This window comes from Anomalospiza imberbis, chromosome Z (genome assembly GCF_031753505.1).
Source record: "Anomalospiza imberbis isolate Cuckoo-Finch-1a 21T00152 chromosome Z, ASM3175350v1, whole genome shotgun sequence".
Lineage (NCBI taxonomy): Eukaryota > Metazoa > Chordata > Aves > Passeriformes > Viduidae > Anomalospiza > Anomalospiza imberbis.
Window position 1 is genome coordinate 66,557,054 of NC_089721.1, and position 17,258 is coordinate 66,574,311.

The following is a 17,258-nucleotide window of genomic DNA, read 5'->3' on the forward strand; positions in this document are numbered from 1 at the left end:
ATACACAGCACAGTAGGTTTAGATTACTTACAGTAGGATGAAACAGCATAAGACTCTTCAAAAACAGAGATAATAATTTACTAATGTAAAGAAACTAACAAGAAGTCATGTTATTGGATCCCAAAAATGCCTTAGGTGCCCTGCGAGATGCTGTGCCCAGTACACTCTACAAAAGGCACCAGCATGGTGACTACTGTCCTCTGCAGCAAGGCACAGCAGCTTCACACTTTCCATCCTGCTCCATTTTCCTAAGAAGCTCTCTAAATTCATGGGGTGAAGCTACCCACAATCCCTTCAGCATGAAGAAAGCTCCTCTGAGAAAGAGAAGATGAAATGGTGGGGACTGTTTCAAATACAATCCCTTCTAAGACTGTGCTGAAAAGACTTCCTGTATGTTTTGTTTTGTTTTGTTTTGTTTTTTTGTTTTTTTTTTTTTTTTTTTTTTGTTTTTTTGTTTTGTTTTGTTTTGTTTTTTTTTTTTTCAAATAAGCTGAGGAGAGTTTGAGAATATTTGTTTTCTCGCTGATTCTCTTAAGTTCTCTACTGAGTCTCATTTTCCACCACAGGGAGCAAAGCATCTGCTACATTTAGATGCAATAACTGAAAATGAAAATGAGAAAGACCAGCCCCCTGAGCACAACCTAACACAGACACCTATGGGGCAAAGGGAGTACCAGCTGCATCATTTCCTCCACTACTCTTTCTCTCATTATATCTCTTCAGTATTTCCTTCCACTCCCCCTCCACATCTTTACCTCCTCCTCCTCACTGTATCCACAAGCCATAGAAAAATTCAGCTCTGCTGTGAAAGCAGAGGATTTTGCACAGATGTCTTTGTGGAGCACAAGAATGGAGTCAAGATAGATCTGCTTTTCCTTAGCTGGATGGTGAGCAGTGTGTAAGGAGGCAGCACAGGGCCAAGAGGGAGTGAAACAAGGTAATGCTGGAAGGGCGAAGAAGAGGGTACAAAGGAGAGCCTGCACACTGAACAAGAGCAGCATTTCTTTAAGATTTTTAAGCCCTTGTTAATTTGAAAACAGGTGTGCACAGGGGTAAGGTTTATCTGGCATTGGCTTGACCAAGGAGTTTCAAGTGGCCAGTCCCAGTGCCCGTGGTCCCCTCACTGCAGCACCACTTGAGCACTAGGACATGAGGCTGAGGCAGGTTTAGCTGAGCTGGCACGTGCCCTGCAAGTCCAGCTAGGAGTGAAGCAGTAATTTTAGGTGTTTAACTGTGCTGAAGACCACCATCGCCTCTCTGCCACTGTTCTTGATCACCTTGGTTCAGAGAGATGAGGATGGTCAGATTCCAGGGCAGGCTGCACTGTGCTTTGAACGATGCCTGCGGAGATACACTTAAAAGGCAGGAGCAGGGGAGACAAGATGGGGATCACTTTTCACAGCTGCCCACTGGGGACCCCTCATGTTGCAGGGACAATGCTCTTCCTTCCAAAGCTCTTTTAACCCCCAAGCTAGGAGCTCTTGCCCCCTGTCCAGCTCCTGTTTTCCCAAGCTAGTTGGGCTGAGTCCAGAGCTGTAACCCCACAACCATGGGACTGCACACCCACCTGCCTGGAAAGCCCTTGCCTTGCCTGTTTTCATTGCTCATTCTGCCACCTCCTGGTAAGTCTGTTTCTGACATGGTATCCGAAGATGTGATATATACCTTGCCCATACAATAGGACATAAATAACAGGATAGTGACATAGGGTGAAGAGTTGGGTGCAAGTCCCTCCAGCTTTATGAAAAGGCATAGCTTCAGAGTTAGAGGAGGTTGCTGAAGGCCTTCTCCTGTCAAATCCAGTAAACCTCAAATAGTAGAGACCCCCACAACCTCTTTGGACAAACAATGCTCCTTGATCATCCTTGCACTGAATTTTTTTTCCCTTATATACACTCAGAATTTCCCTTGCTGCAACTTGTAGTCTTGGACACTCTTCCTTTTGCTGTGCACCTCTGAAAAAAGCCCAGCTCCACCTTCTCTATAACCCCAATGGCAAAGTTTTCATGTAGAGCTACTGCAATTTTAATGGCTTTTTTCAGAGCCCCTCTACCCTCTCTAGGTTCTATTCCTCTTCACCTGCTCCCTCACTGGGACTTTGGTTTTCAAGCAATTTTTTCCACTCACATTCTTCCTTCTGCTCCCTTCTATCAGCAGTCTGACAAGTAAGATGATCTAGTGCTAAGCATAAGGTGAGGTTATAAAGAGATTAGTGTATTAGCAAGAGCATTCTCAATATAAAAAACAAACAAACACAAGGTTCCAGGCTCACAAGGCCTCTTTCAGACCTGATTCAAAGACAGTATGTTAAAACTAAACTTTCAAGCAAAGTTTTCTTTCCATTTCAAAGTCTGTATCTTACATTCTTGTCTCTCCCCTTTATTCCTTTTGTGATTCTTATTCTCCACTTAAGAACTACACTGTAACTGTCACTTTATTTTCACACAGTAATTCATGTTGCTTACTCCAACACTGTGCTGCTACATAAAATTTGTCATTCCTAGTCTTGTCCAGAACTGATTTTTGATTCTGCTTTTCTCCCCAGATTTGCTTATCAGCTATAGGACTTTGCAAAATGGGCTCTTTCTCTTCTATTCTCAAATTGCTCCATTTTGTTTTGATTTAAATGCTGAAGCAAGCTGGTGTAAAAACATCCATTCTATCTTATGTGCTTGTTCTCAGGATGAAGTTCTTCCAATGCACAAATGTTCCTTGCATTAGCTGCAGGAGACCTTCATCATCCTGTGAACAGGAACAGCCCATACAAGTGGTTTGAAAACACTGCCTGTTATTACAATTCACTCATCTTAAGCCTTGCAGAAAAATCATTCTGTGCTTGGATTGTTTATGACTGCTTTTAAGAATTTTATTATTAATTGCTGTGACCTCTGTTAGACTGGATTACCTTGATCTGATTGAAAATCCCCATAAAAATTTGAATAGCATGAACATGCACAGTGCCCAGACTACTGTGTGCAATGCAGGAAGAAAAACTGGTTACAATACCTTATCCTCAAGATCAGCACCTGCCATTTCCTTTTCAACACTGAGATCAATTTCTGGTGATTCTTCAATTTCTTTTCTTTCTGCATCTAACAAATAAAGCCCCAAGAAAATGCATCAGAAAGGTATCAAAGCATATATTAACTAGAAAAACAAAGATCGTGGTTTTTTACAGCTACTCCGGATGGTAAGAAAGTTATTTTTATAGTTGTGGTTACATAGTGGATCCTAGGTCGGGGAAAAACAAATTTGCAAACCATGATAGCACACATGGCTCAATGCAGTTTTTCTACCTTACAAATTAGCACTATTTCATTTATGAAAGGTTGGAGTTACATTTTTAGTGTAACCATAACACTAAAAGATGCTCTGTAGGAATGTTTTTTACACAACTTTATTCACAATTTTGTTTGTGAGAAATTAATGCTACCCTTTGCAGCTGAATTTATTGGAATATCAATCCCAGTTTTCAAGCCTCCTGACAAAAAGACAAATGGCCTATATTGCAATATAGACAGTGCAGAGCTGAACAACAATGACAAGAAAGTGTACTTTCAGCAAAGTTATGTAACAATTACACTACCTGAGAATTTGCCCAAAGACAAGTTTTATTACATTATTTTCTATTGATTCTGTCCTAGACCATGGAGGCTTTCCAAAAAAACAATCTGGCATCAATTATTTTAGCACTCTAAAGATGTAAAAGCATCAAATTTTACTCACCATACAGAACAGATTCCAGTAGTTCATTGGTAGTGAATCTATGCTTCATACTTATTTCCTCAGTACTTTCCTCTGCTAATCTGTCTGTTTCACTCACTTGTGATGATGTTACAGCAATGTGGAGATTTTCAACTAAAGAGGAAAACATGCAGAATTACAGACACCTCTTAAATAGTTCCTTAGTGCATGAATTCACTAAGTTCCTCAATGACATAGAATTGATTGACCTTGGAATAATTTAGCTTGTAAGGGACTTTCAGAGGTCACCCAGTCCTGCACTTCACTAAAACCTGGTCAGTCTAAATTGTGTGGCTCAGAGCTTTGCACAACAAGCCTTTAATGCCTCCAAAGATGGAAACTTCTAAGTCTCCCTGAGAAACCTGTTCCAGTTATTTAACACTGTCATGGCATTTAATTTTTCATTTTAGTTAATTGGAATTGCCTGTGTTTCACCACAGGACTATTGTCTCTTGTCCATGCGTTCTTTTATTGTCATGTGCCTCTGCAAAAATCCGGCTTCTCTACATATTCCTTCTTGAAGTGTGAGGCTTGCTTTCTTCAAGTCAGCAGGAGCCTCTCCTGATCACTGTAATTTTCAAAGTTGACAGAAAACAGCAGTGACATTGGCCAGCTTGCTGAGCAGCCTTGGATTTATCCCATCTCATCACACGGATGTGTGTATCTCTAATTTGCTTAAGCACTATGTAATTCTGTCCTTCTCTACAGTGAGCAATGCTTTATTCACATAAAGTCTGCTATTAGCTCAGGGACTCAGTATTTCCATCCTGGAAAATGATCCTCACAAACTGTCTACAATGTAAACAATTGTAAGCTCCCACAGAGTATTGTAGAGTCCCAAAATCTAAGACGTCATCAACATCAACAACAGCATGAGAGAAAGTGAAAAATAAAGAAGTGGGCAGAATAAGGTGTGTAATAAGTATAGGCTACCATTTTAACTATTTTCTGTTTCATCACTGACTTACAGTAGCCTACACAAGTTTAATCAATTTTATCAATAAAATACTTTTTGACTTTATAATGATTATGAAGACCAAGCTCCACTGTTTCATAGGCTGAAATGTTGTTAGTAGCACACAGTTCTCAGTTTAGGTGATGCTAAAATCAGGACTCAGTTTACCAGGGCTCTTTTCCACTGAGTTTAGGAGAAGTTTAGTTCCAACCAGGCAATCTAAAATATCTAAAATACCATTCCCCTTCTTCCTTTTTACGACAGCACTGTAGATGTTGCAGCCATCTACCAACACTCTGTCGGATAGCAGGCAGAAAAAAACAGGGTTCCTACAGCAATTCTGGTAGGTGTTTCTTGGTAGAAATTTGATTTGCTCTTTATGTCATCACAAAGGATTCTGAAGTGACATCAAAATCAGCCAAGGTAGGTGAAGGTTGGGGACCAGGTGCAATATCATACTGCAACACCTGCTGTACTTAACGGAGCTGTACTGTAAGGACAGCTAACAACCTATCACCATGCCTCTGCCTGCTTATATTTGATAATATGCCCTAAACATAACCATTATTTTACAATCTGGCAGGTACCATCTCCTGTATCTGACAAAAATAAATGTGACAGATTTTTCTTCTATGCCCTGTGGCAATTTTTGACACTGCCACTTCTTGAAACTTGACAGAACTGCAACACAAGGCAGCATGTCTGCACTTGGTTACCATAAAATTTCTGCCCACATGAAGAGCCACCAATCCACTCTTCCCATGCAAACTCACCTTCTCTGAGTGCTGCTGCCAGCAGTGAAAAAGCCTGTGGAGTTTCTCCAGAATCAGGTTTGATAAGTAGGTGAGGTTCTACATGGACATTGTCAAACCCACACATATCTCCCAGTTCTGCATAGATATGCAACTTCTCTTCTAAATAACTGCAGATTTGCTGGTCCTGGTTGCTCAGTGATTCTGTCAACCAAAATTGAACAGTGTAAAATTGAAAACTGTATTAACACTTTTTATCCTTCAGGGAAAGCATGCTCCCCTTTCTAATCTTTATGCCATGTAGAAAGTGCTAATTCAAGTTAAGCTTCTTTTAAGTGGCCAGGACCCAAATTTATCCAAGTTAATCCCACAGTCTGTCCAAATGAAAGCTAACACACACCCTGGCAGAGTCATCAGGGTAGGGTTTTGGCTGCCCGCTCTGGCCCTCATTACTTCAATTTTGTCATAAGAACATATTAGTTCTACCTCCTGGAAAAGCACTTGGCTCATGTGTGCTAATAACTCAGAACCTAAACCTCAGAGAACACTTACTTTCAGCAGAAGATGCCCTTCCCTGTGACTCTCAATAGGACAGACATTGCTGCAATTTCTCTTCTCACAGCAGTAAAAAGATGTGGGAGTTAAGTGCAGGGGCACCAAGGAAGCAGAATTTATCCTTATTAGCTATATTTGCAGATAAAAATAATAGCAGCAAAGGGCAAAATGCCATAAACAAGCACAAAGCCACACAACTTTGAAGATTCAAGGTATTTTCACAAATTCAGATCTACCTGGTCCTGATGCTAATCTGTGTAATTCAGTGTTTGTTTTGAAAACATCAAATTTTATTTTTATTTTTTTGTTATAGTAATGTAGCAAAAAACATTAAAATGTCTTGAAAAAACATGCTTCTCTTTCACTATACCCACATTATACCATCAGACCACCTCATTTGTCTCTGCTGTGACTCTGCTTGTTGAGCCACTTTGAACACACCAGCCAGTATGGGCGTGTGACTAATTCATCCTGAATTCTAAGGATGCCAGAGCTCTCAGGGTGATAGGAAAGGTACCACACCTTGATATTTCTGAATTCTGTGTGCCTTGGCCTCAGCAATATGTCTGTCCTCATCAGATTCACTTATTTTCATTTCTTCTTCTTCCTCTGGACAACTTCCAAGATAAAAGACAAAGGTGGATAAAGCAAAATCTGCACATCATATATTCATCTTCAATACAATGTTATGTTCACAATAAACAGAACACAACACCAGTACCCTTTGCAACAATCCAGAAGCATGCCATTTGTCTGCCTCTTTAAGAAGTGGTAAGTGGACATCAAGCATTCTGAAGGACTCCCTATTACTCTGGTAAGGCTGCACTGTGCAGTGAGAGTGGCTGGTGCACACCCACAGGTCTGCTGCCCCAAGTGTAAGCTTGGGACCATCAGAAGCAATGTTTTCTCTACCATTCTTAATGAGCTGACGCCAAGATAACAGGCATGATGTGTTATTTCCTCAAAATGGTTGTATGGACACCTGCAGGACTCTGGAAGGTAGCCAGTGCCAAAAGCAAAGGTGAGGGAAGGCTGGTACAATGGCTGGTGAGGATGTCTAATGAGGAACAGAAAGGGTCTGCAGATTCAGGGGGAAACCAGGCAGAATATGGGAAGTGTGGCAGAAGTGATGAAGAGGTTTTGGCACCTGGAGCTCAGAGGAAAACACAAACTCACAGATGGACCCAGTACAATGCAGAGCAAAGAATATGCTGCCATGAATATCCAACCAACCTCCCATCTGCTTTGGACTACCAGCATGAAAACCAAACCCCTTTTTCCCTACCTTTCCACTGCCTCTTGAATATGCCTCATCCAGTTGTTACGTTCTTCTTTGGAGCTGGTATGAACCTCATACATCTCAGGCCCCGCAGATGAAGCACTGATCAGAAACATCCCCCTTTCTTCATTGGCTACTTCTCTTACTATGAGCTTCTGCAGGGAGATAACTGAAGGCTTCTGGTCCTGGAGGAAACAGTCAAAGCACAAACATAATAAATTACTTTCTTATAAAACACCACACTCTAGGAATAACATGATTTTTCAATTCATTGGACTACACTAGTCCTGATATAGTCAGACTACTGAAAGTTTTGAGTAATCAGACATTCTTTTAAAATATGTTACACTTTTAATGAACAAATTAAGCACTAGATATGTGCTAAAAAGAAAATCTCAGAGGTTCACTGATACTGAGACACAATATTAATATAATGTTTGTATTTATATAGTTTGGGAACTTCTTTCCATGATCTTTCATACCTTTTACGTGTGTTTACTACTATATTTTCAGTAATAATTGTTCTTCTGTTTGATTTATGGAACAAAAAATTAAAATTTATATTAGACAACTGAAAGAGCCTGCATTACTTCCCACCTTCACAGTCATGTAAGGCACAACATTAAAGATATAATTCTGTTATTTTTATCCTTCTCCACAAAAAATATTTACTTTTGAAAACAAATTTAATTTTCTATATACTGACATACAATACCAGGATTTTAGAAAAAAATAATTTATGTGGGAGTGAGTTGGATAAGGACCAAATTTTTGAGAAATATACAAATAAATGTGCAATGTATGTGTTAAAATATCTGATCATATACTCACAACAGCTGCAAAGATGTATTTTTGATCCTTTTCTTGTAAGAACAGTAGAACATCAGTTAGAAGCAGAGCTAAGGTGTCTTAAAATGAGAAAAGGAAAATAATGGCTTTTAATTAAAATTAGTGTAATCAGTATTAAGTTCTTACTTTATAAAGGGAGAAGCCCTGATGAAGAAGTATCTCATAGAATCCTACAGTAAACTGTAATATCTGAAATTAGCCCATGGCCTGCATGAAGCACTTGCATATCCCTGCTTGTTATCTCCCAGGAAAGTGCACCATGCTGGAACACAGACCCAGGGAAAGAAGAAATCCTTGCAGCAATGGCAGTACAGCTTCCCTAAGCCTGGCAAAGACTATCTCACATAACCTTGCTTCTGCTTACTACACTTGCTTTGTCTGTGCTGTAACATACACTCACAGCATTACACTGGTAAAAGCATTTCTAGAATAATGATCAACAGAAAGCTTTATAAAGTCATACAGCAAAAACTAGTAGGCTCTGAAAAAAACCCAACCCCTAATACATGATTAACACTAAAAATCAAAACCTGAGCTTGCATGTAAAAATTGTGCTCCAGCCAAATGTGGCTTCAGAATTTCTTTTCTACTATGGATGTCTCATTACCACTGAATTGTTAGTAAGCTGTTTTCAATGGCAAATACCATGAACAATAAAAATGTACAAGTCAAAACATTATATTATGAAATGAAATTGAAAAACAAAAAACTAGAAGGAGGGGATTGGAAGAAGAAATGCAGATGGTATTGTATGTGAACTTGTGTTCTTATGCAGATTACTCATAAACCATGGCAGCTTCTGGAACTGACCATCCAGAAATTAGTGGGACATTGGCAATATCATTACCTCAGACATTCTTATTTTCAATATAGCACAAGAAAGCATTTTCATTCTTTAACCAGTCTTTGAATGTTATTTGCAAATAGAGAGTTAAAGGACTTTACTGCTCAGATGAAATACCTTTGAACCGACCAGTCGCTGTCTTCCAATACACTAAACCTTCATGAAGAAGTATCCTCTCTTTCCTCATCAAGTCTTGCTTCCTAAAAACATGGCCATTTTTCAGCTTTGTATATGTTCTGTTTTCAGTTCTACAGAGAATTTCCAACAGCTTTTGCTTTTTCTCATACTCATTCACTTTCAAATCTACTGCTGCTATTATATCCTTAATTAGACGAAGGGCTTTGCACAAGTCTTTATGTTCTTCTGTTCCTTCTGTATGAAACAAAAAATAAACAACATGACACTAGTTAGCATGTTCAAGAGAAGAAATAATTCCTTGCTTTCTGGAAACAATCAGCATGATGCAAACTTTAAATTGATAACTTTGTTAATTTAAGTTTAACCTTGCAAACCACCTTACTAGAATTCTTAGAGGTATATACCTTTGACTCACCTATTAAAAGATTACCTGTACCTCAGATTTATTCATTAACCAAAACAACATGTTGAATATTTATGAGGTGCAAGCACTTAAAGAAAAATTAGCAGCTGAGCAAATCATATAGTATATTATTTTTCTGGCTAAGTAAAAGAATCCTTGAAACAGGATTGCAAGTACAAAGGATTTTCATTGTATATGCAACTTTCTACAATGCTCATTTACTGCCCATTTGGGGGACAATATCTGTAAGTTAATAGTAACTGTAAAATGTTCTACTAAGTTCCAGAGGGCATTCAAGCTTTGCCTGAAAAAACAGTGAGTAATTTACAAAACGTTTGCTTAGCCCTACTTAGAAAAGACTCCTCCAGAATTAATTCCAAAGGTACACGTGCATCTGAGCTAGTTCACATACTTTAGTCAAGGTCTATTCCTAAAACAACTACGCACTTCTGGACTTCTATGGCCTACCTGGCTGGAATATCAGAAATCTTCACAATTCACCCTTGACAAGACCTATGTAGACCAGACAGCCCTGTTCAGGTGACATCTGCTTGAACAATAGGTATTTATGTTGCTCTGGTTGTATCTCAACAGAGCAGTGAATTTAATCTTTTGTGATATTGTAGCTGTGCAAATTCCTTAAGTTAGAACTGTGCTAGGATTTAAAACATGAAGCAAGCCTTTAGCTTTTATTTACCTTTTGAGTATTGCATTATCCTTTCAACCAGAACAGGGTATTTGGTGATTCGCTGGGTGACAAGTAAAATGCATTCAGGGATTCCTCGGCGTCGTGCCAACAGGTTGCTATTTCTCAGCTGCACAGACAGAAATATATACCTTAGGTAGTAAATGTATATCAAACCACCAATTGACTAATAAGAAATATGATCTAAAAGCATTAGAATAAGTTAAAACAAATGCTGGGTAATCAGAACCATCCCCAAGGAACAGTTACTGTGCTGAGGGATGAGGCGTACTGTAACAGGAACATGTGTGTAATACACACTGGATGCCAAAGCATTCTAAAATTTGAAAGAAAACTGTGATTTATCAGCTGACTAGTTAAAGAGAAAAAACTTTTGCCATTTTTATTAGCCATTTAAAGTGAGTTACTGAATATAATTCCTACCCTAAATCTAACTAATAGCTATGTACCTTTTTCCTGAGCATTTTGTCAATACTGCTCATGATTCCACATTAACTTACTTTAATAAAATTCTGGAACTTCTTGTTTTGTTGCAGCTCTTTGAAGAGATTAACAGCTTCTTTCTGATGGCTACAAAACTCTCCATATATTTTCTCCATTTTAGTTGCATTTTCCTCTGAAAACTGAAGAAATTAATAAGAGAATTGTGCTCAACATTCTATCTGACAGGAAAGTGTATACCTTTAACTAGTGAATTTTGTACACATTTTTACATTGTACAAACTTTTACATTACTGGTTTATCAAGTTCTCTGAATTTCACTAACAAGGCATGTCAGTAGAGAATGAAAATAGGCTGGCTGTTTATAGGCACAAGAAGAGGAACGCAGGCTGGAGAGAGCACAAGCAACTTCCACTGTACTCTTGCCAGTAACAGCTAGAACATTATAACAGCATTTCCTTCACCTCTTTTCAAACACAACCCTCTGAGGTTCATTTACTTTTGTCTGATCTCCACATTGCTTCTAGACAAGGTAACAGCTCAACTCTTTATTTCAGTGGAGTGAAAAAAGACTGACAGAAGGTGAAAAGCTACACCTCCCTTTCACAAGGAACTGAGGTATGAATGCCAAGCCATCGGTTAGGTATTCTTCAGCCACAGGAAACACCTTGCAACCACACCTTCCATACTGAGCAGTATGCTGGGATGCAACTGATCTGGGATGCCAGATTACTACAAGAAATTAATGGGTAGTTTCCTTTCCATCATCTTTTCTTCACATCTCTCCTCAGCTGACAAAGTGAATCCATTACTTCCATTTTTTGCAGTTTGTAGTATGACAGCAGCCTTCTACTGCAAACATGACCAAGTTCATCACTTTCCTTGTCACTCACACTACATAGGGAGAAGACCACCCCAACTTCACCACAGTTACTTGACAGCAACGATATTTTTTCGCATTGCTATTTCATCCTGAAATAATCAGGGGAGGACAGGTTTTGAATCTTTTTGAGGCAACCATAATTGTCTTCTTGCCCATAGAAGTTTTGGAGTAAAAAACTTGTTTAAATTTGGAACCCTGAGCACTTAAAGGATTAACAGCACTGATGCTTCTACCTGCTGTACAAGGATATCTCCAATTCTGCTGATGACAAAATTACGCTCGCTCCCTGCCGTACATGATTCCTGCCGCCTGTCCTTCATTCTGCAGAAGAATTGCCTGTGCACCTCCAGTAGCTCATCTAAGCAGGGAAATATTCTGTCCACCATGCTGTGGTCAAGCTGCAGTTCTTCCTTCATCCCTTTCCTGAATATTTCAGACATAATGAACAGGGTATGGATGTGATGTACTTCTGTTTGCATCAGCTCTGCGGTATAAAAGAAAAAAGGATAGTGTAGTAATCACCTGAATATTTTGCACACCTTACAAGACAGACTTTAGTCTATCAAATACACAGTCATAATTCCTTTTTCTGTGTGAGCCTCAAACCTAATAGATTATGTCAGTAGGAAGACTTCATTTATCTGGGTCTGACACAATTCTCTCCGTATCCCACTAAACAAGCTGTGGTCATAATAGCTTGAGCTGAGGATTGGTTGAGGCCCCTTCCAATTTCAACCATTCTGTGAACAGACTAGGTATGTTTCTGGTAGCGGCTATTATCAATTTCCTTAGTTTAGGAGAAAATGTACTTTGTGATAAAAATATTCTTTGAAGCTTCTTGTTGTTTTGAGTTGAAGCATTCATTCTTCTGGCCACAAACCATGTTGGTTCCCTCTCTATCGGATACACCAAATTGCATTTAAATCTACACATAGCTTTGAAATACTGACCAAATATGACATCCTGACGCTTGACAACATCCTTTTCTTGCTTGTTACAGAACATCGGATCCACAACAAGACTCCAGGAGTCTGCCTCAAACTCTTCTGCAGTTGTGCAGAGATCAGTCCACTGAGACAAATCCACATCATCTATGACAAAATTTATATTTCTTTAACACCATATATATAAAGAGTAAGGGAAGTCCCTTGGCACATGCAGATCTATTCATACAGTACGGGGAACACATCACAGAGATGAACTATAGGTAAGACTTCTGCAAACGCTGGCACTGTCTTTACTACAGCAAAGTTTGCCAGATGTCAGTACTATTACCAAAGGGTTGAATTGCTTTTGTGACAGAAGGGGAGGAGAATAGGTTAAAAACACTCTTCTTCCCTCAAATTAAATCCTTTTTATAACTCTTTGCTTGAAGAAACCTTTTAAAATTTAATAACAAAATTCAACATTTCCAATAGCAGATGTCCAGTGAGTGGTATGTGCATCATCCTCTGTGAATGAAAGCCCTTCAGCTTTCAAATTCAGTCTCACACCTAGCTACAGAAAAAATCTATTTCTATTTGATTCATAAGGATATGCAGCTATTGTAAGAGCACAGCTCACCAGTAGGAGTTAAGAATTTGAGCTACTGAGGAAATACAAGTGTTGCAGGTTTACAATTTGCGATGGACACTGTCAACAGAGTCGACTGGATGAGTGCAAAGGAAAAGTATATTACTATTCTGTTTCTGCAAGGATGCCAGTACATTTATCCCTGTTACTTTAAAATGGTAATAACATACTAAAATATTCCAAAAGTTATAAAATAGTTAGTTACAAGGAAAAAAGGAAAAGTTCTGTTTTAAGACTAATGTGTTTGATTTCATCATTTTAAAGAGGGATGAAACTGTAATTATCAAAAACAAGTGCTCTTTTTGAGAAGATGTAGTGTCTTCCTAAATCAGCTAAGGAGTTTTTCTGGTTTTCACTTTCCAATACTATCTATAAGATGCAAAATCTGTGCAATATTCTCACCTTCCACCATAAAAGCATCCATTGAAGAAAAGGTCCCTAATGCTTGTAACATCTCTTCTGACTGTGACTTGGACTTCCAGGTGCTAGTCTCAGAGTCTTGTCCAGAAAATTGTGTGGATCTTCTAGAGCAGAAAAAAAAACAAAAAAACAAAACAACACATTTATTTCATGGCTTTAATCTTCCTAGAAATCCTGAAGGATGTATTTTGCATAGTACATTGGCAACTGCCCCTCTACCTTTCCAAACTGGCACTGGGGACACTTTTGGACAAGAGGTAGGGCTGTTGTGAGGCTTCCCTCTTTCCAGGAGACAGACCAATAGGCACAGAGAAAGAAGGATGCACTGAGGACAGCACCATCTGTGAAATGTCTCCAGGCAGAGAATCTGTGAGGCAAAGCACAACACAACATTTTGACAAACAATGAGTTTGTTATTTTGACAGAGTATGTCATCAATAGCACACTTACACTGAGAAATGCTCTCTGGTGTTCATATTGACCTACATCAGGCATCAAGAATGCCCACTTGCCAAGGTACATGACCACAATGCTCTCTCACAGAATATAAAAATAAGCCTGTATGCAATGCAGAATAGCCCCAGAGTGGCTATCATTTGATAAGGAAATAATCTCAAATCATACATGTTCTATAGGTGTGCAAATACTTGTGCACAAGATAAATGACATAGACAGAACTGACTACTGTTTTTTTTTTTGTTTTCACTGAAAATACAGTAAATTCACACTCATTTTAGTAGAGGATGAGTTAATTCAACAGTGATCTCTCAAAAAAAATCCATTCATATTAGAAACACACACTTTTTCTTACAGATACTGAAACAAAAATTGAAACCAGAGAAATTACATGGGAAAGTTCATGCTGTCAGTCCCATGATTTTTAATCAAGGCCTACCTTAGAAATGCTAGGTTTATACCAAACTTACTTGTTACACCAACTTGGAGCTTGTTTTTATTATAGTATTTCTCTGGGGATTTCTGAAAAAAAGAATTTTTTGAAATCACATAGCTGATAATATACTTAACTGTCAAGACAGTAACTCATTCACATATACTATCACAGAAAGGGCTACAAGAAAGTGGCCCTAAATTATGGTACTAATTCCTTCCTAATATTCAAATTGGAATACTATTTGTACTACAATATAAAACTACGTATTCTAAGCAGACTGAGTTACAACATTCTACTTTCTCTACATGAATATTGCCTGCAAAGGCTGCAAGGAAAGTGCACATTCAGGGCTTAATGCTTAAATAAGATCAAAGCATTTGTGGTAGTACACTATCTGAAGCATGGGTACCAAAGGCAGAATCACTCCCCCTTCTGAAGTGGACTTTTGCAAAATCTGTACCAAAAACCTGCTGTGCTTGGGCATATACTTCACTTCAGGTGGGTCGGTGAACATTTCCTGCACTGCATTCTTGCTGAGATGAGTTGAGAGCTCTTGTGTCCTCTTGCAAGTAACCCACCATCCCCAGGAACCAAATCTGTCAGTTCAGCCTAAAGCTTCCCAGAAATTAGTGCAAGACCGTTATGTGAAAATTATAAATAAAATTAAACCCACTTGATTTATGTACAGTTTAAGGTTTGTTTATGCTGAAGAATCAGTATGGAATCATGCTCTCCCCTTGAAAGCCACCATGATGCAAAACCCAGCTACACCAGGAAGACACATTCCACAAATGTGAAAAATTACCTACATCACTGTGGCACATTTCTCTTTGAGTCTTATTTTATTTCTTGAGGGCAGTAGCCTTACACATCTGGTTTTCAAGATTACGTCTTTGTTATGATAACCTCACCATGCACACATTCCTTCTTAACTGTTAAGATAGCATCCATCAGCTCTAGTGCTGGTTTTGCCCTGCTCAGAAGCAGCTGAACACTGGGAGCAACTGCCTAGGCAGGCAGCTGTGGAGTCTCCTCCTCCAGAGATTTTCCAGAATGTGTGAAACAAAGATCTGCCCAAATTGTTACCTAGAACGAGTATCTGCCCAAACTGTTACTAGCCAGCCCAAGGGTGGGTGGATGAGGTCACCTGCCAGAGCCTCTTCCATCTCTGCTTTCCATTATTTCAAACTTATGGAATCCCCCCCAGTACACAAGGGTCCTTTCTCTCTGGGGTTTTGAGAAGCCTTTCTTTTCAATCTGTTCTGTAACCCTCCAGGCACACCATTTCACAGTCTGAGCTTGCAACCCTTCAAAAATATAAATACTGCTTGAAACTCATTTTCGACCCCAACTAAAAATTGTTATTCAAGCACACTCTGTTGCTCACGTTAGCCATTTTGACACCCTTACAGCCCTTCACACACAGATACTGGGCCTGGGCAGACTGTATGTATTTTCTTTTTTCTTGATCACGTTTCCAGCCCCTTGGAAAGCAAGTATCCTCTAGTAAGATCAGTGTAGGAGGTTACCTTGGTACACACAGGAGCGCACTCCTTGCAGCTTTTATGCACAATCACACTGCAATCTGAAAGGGAAGATATGTTTCAAAGCCTGGTACCAAACAGGGTCCCCAGTCTGCAAAAAATGTACTCCGAGTGTTCAGTTTTCCTTTTTCAGGTTCACTTACTAAAGTGATCCTCAGGATTCTTTGATGTACAGATACAGGCTAGAAGGAAGTTTCTGCCTAATCTGCTAGGGCTAGGGGATCAACAAGGTTCTTTCTGAATCTGTTCCGTGCTGTCCTTCCTCCCTCTCCCTTGTCAATCTCAGCTCATTACATAAATGAAAGGTTTGAAACCTTGTCATCACCAAAAGATGACAAGGTTTCAAACGACACACTGAACCAGGATGTCAGAACAGCATTCAGAGCACTGTAAATGCACAAGTAAAAGCCAACAGCTACTTACAAGTACACTGCAGCGACTCCTTTCCTAGGAGGGCCTTTTCACACACCATGCATGGGATAACTCCTGGGAAAGTCCCATTTGTAAAATTGTGCCTGGTTGGTTTATCCTTATCTTTGGTATCTTTAATTTTTGTCTTCCTCCCCAAAAACAGATGCAGGAAAGTAAATAAACAAATAAGCAAATGTATTAATTTATAAAGTTATTCAATCTTAAAAACAATAAAATATTCCCTTATAAAACCAAGTTATTCTAGAATATTTAATCCCTGTCCTGGAAGACTTGCAACAGCATACTGTACTCTCACACCCAATATTGCTGAAGCCCTAAAATCATATAGGCATTGTTTTTACTGACAGCTAAGCCTGGAAGCATTATTAAGGAAGACTGGCAGAAATACATTTAAAAATCTAAAAAAAAAAGGGGAGGGACAGTAAACAAAATTTTAGAACAGTTGTTGATTCACTGTACACACTGCATATATCCTCTACATGTATACAGCTCATGCCTCTGCTGATAGAGGTGCAGTTAAGCAAATTTAGACAAGTTGTCTTTAGATTTTAGAAGACATTAGAAACAACATATTTTTAATGAGTGGTAAAAAATTTAATAAATTCTGCCTATTTTTCTAGTACCCTTGTTGGCATAGCTATACATATAGCTTATAGTTATTGACTGTTATACTTTAGGAGAACACAGAGGCACAAGCTGCACGATCAGACGTAGATGTTCACATGTTCATGGTCAGTTCTGACACTCTTGAAGGTACTGCCTCAGATAAACACCTTCAAATCAGTGTATGTTAGGATGTCCTGGGGCACAGGAAGGCATACTAGGGAGGCTGCAAAACCATCAAAAGGC

At 39.0% G+C, this 17,258-nt stretch overlaps 1 protein-coding gene across 13 annotated transcripts in view; it reads right to left on the minus strand.

Moving 5' to 3' along the window:
* The window catches only part of ARHGEF28 (Rho guanine nucleotide exchange factor 28), an 88,288-nt gene that overhangs the window by 24,073 nt on the left and 46,957 nt on the right, over positions 1 to 17,258 (minus strand). For 10 of the 13 annotated variants that reach the window (XM_068176478.1, XM_068176480.1, XM_068176483.1 and 7 more), the window contains 16 exons: positions 16,401 to 16,533; positions 15,963 to 16,018; positions 14,468 to 14,519; positions 13,761 to 13,908; positions 13,524 to 13,645; positions 12,500 to 12,640; positions 11,783 to 12,033; positions 10,726 to 10,848; positions 10,217 to 10,334; positions 9,096 to 9,350; positions 8,117 to 8,193; positions 7,292 to 7,470; positions 6,529 to 6,623; positions 5,473 to 5,655; positions 3,727 to 3,858; positions 3,007 to 3,092 (listed from right to left, as the gene is read on the minus strand). In XM_068176478.1, the coding sequence (XP_068032579.1) occupies positions 3,007 to 3,092; positions 3,727 to 3,858; positions 5,473 to 5,655; positions 6,529 to 6,623; positions 7,292 to 7,470; positions 8,117 to 8,193; positions 9,096 to 9,350; positions 10,217 to 10,334; positions 10,726 to 10,848; positions 11,783 to 12,033; positions 12,500 to 12,640; positions 13,524 to 13,645; positions 13,761 to 13,908; positions 14,468 to 14,519; positions 15,963 to 16,018; positions 16,401 to 16,533 (2,151 nt within the window). The remainder of the gene's footprint in view (positions 1 to 3,006; positions 3,093 to 3,726; positions 3,859 to 5,472; positions 5,656 to 6,528; positions 6,624 to 7,291; positions 7,471 to 8,116; positions 8,194 to 9,095; positions 9,351 to 10,216; positions 10,335 to 10,725; positions 10,849 to 11,782; positions 12,034 to 12,499; positions 12,641 to 13,523; positions 13,646 to 13,760; positions 13,909 to 14,467; positions 14,520 to 15,962; positions 16,019 to 16,400; positions 16,534 to 17,258) is intronic. The other 3 variants (XM_068176482.1, XM_068176477.1, XM_068176476.1) reach the window with 2 other exon arrangements.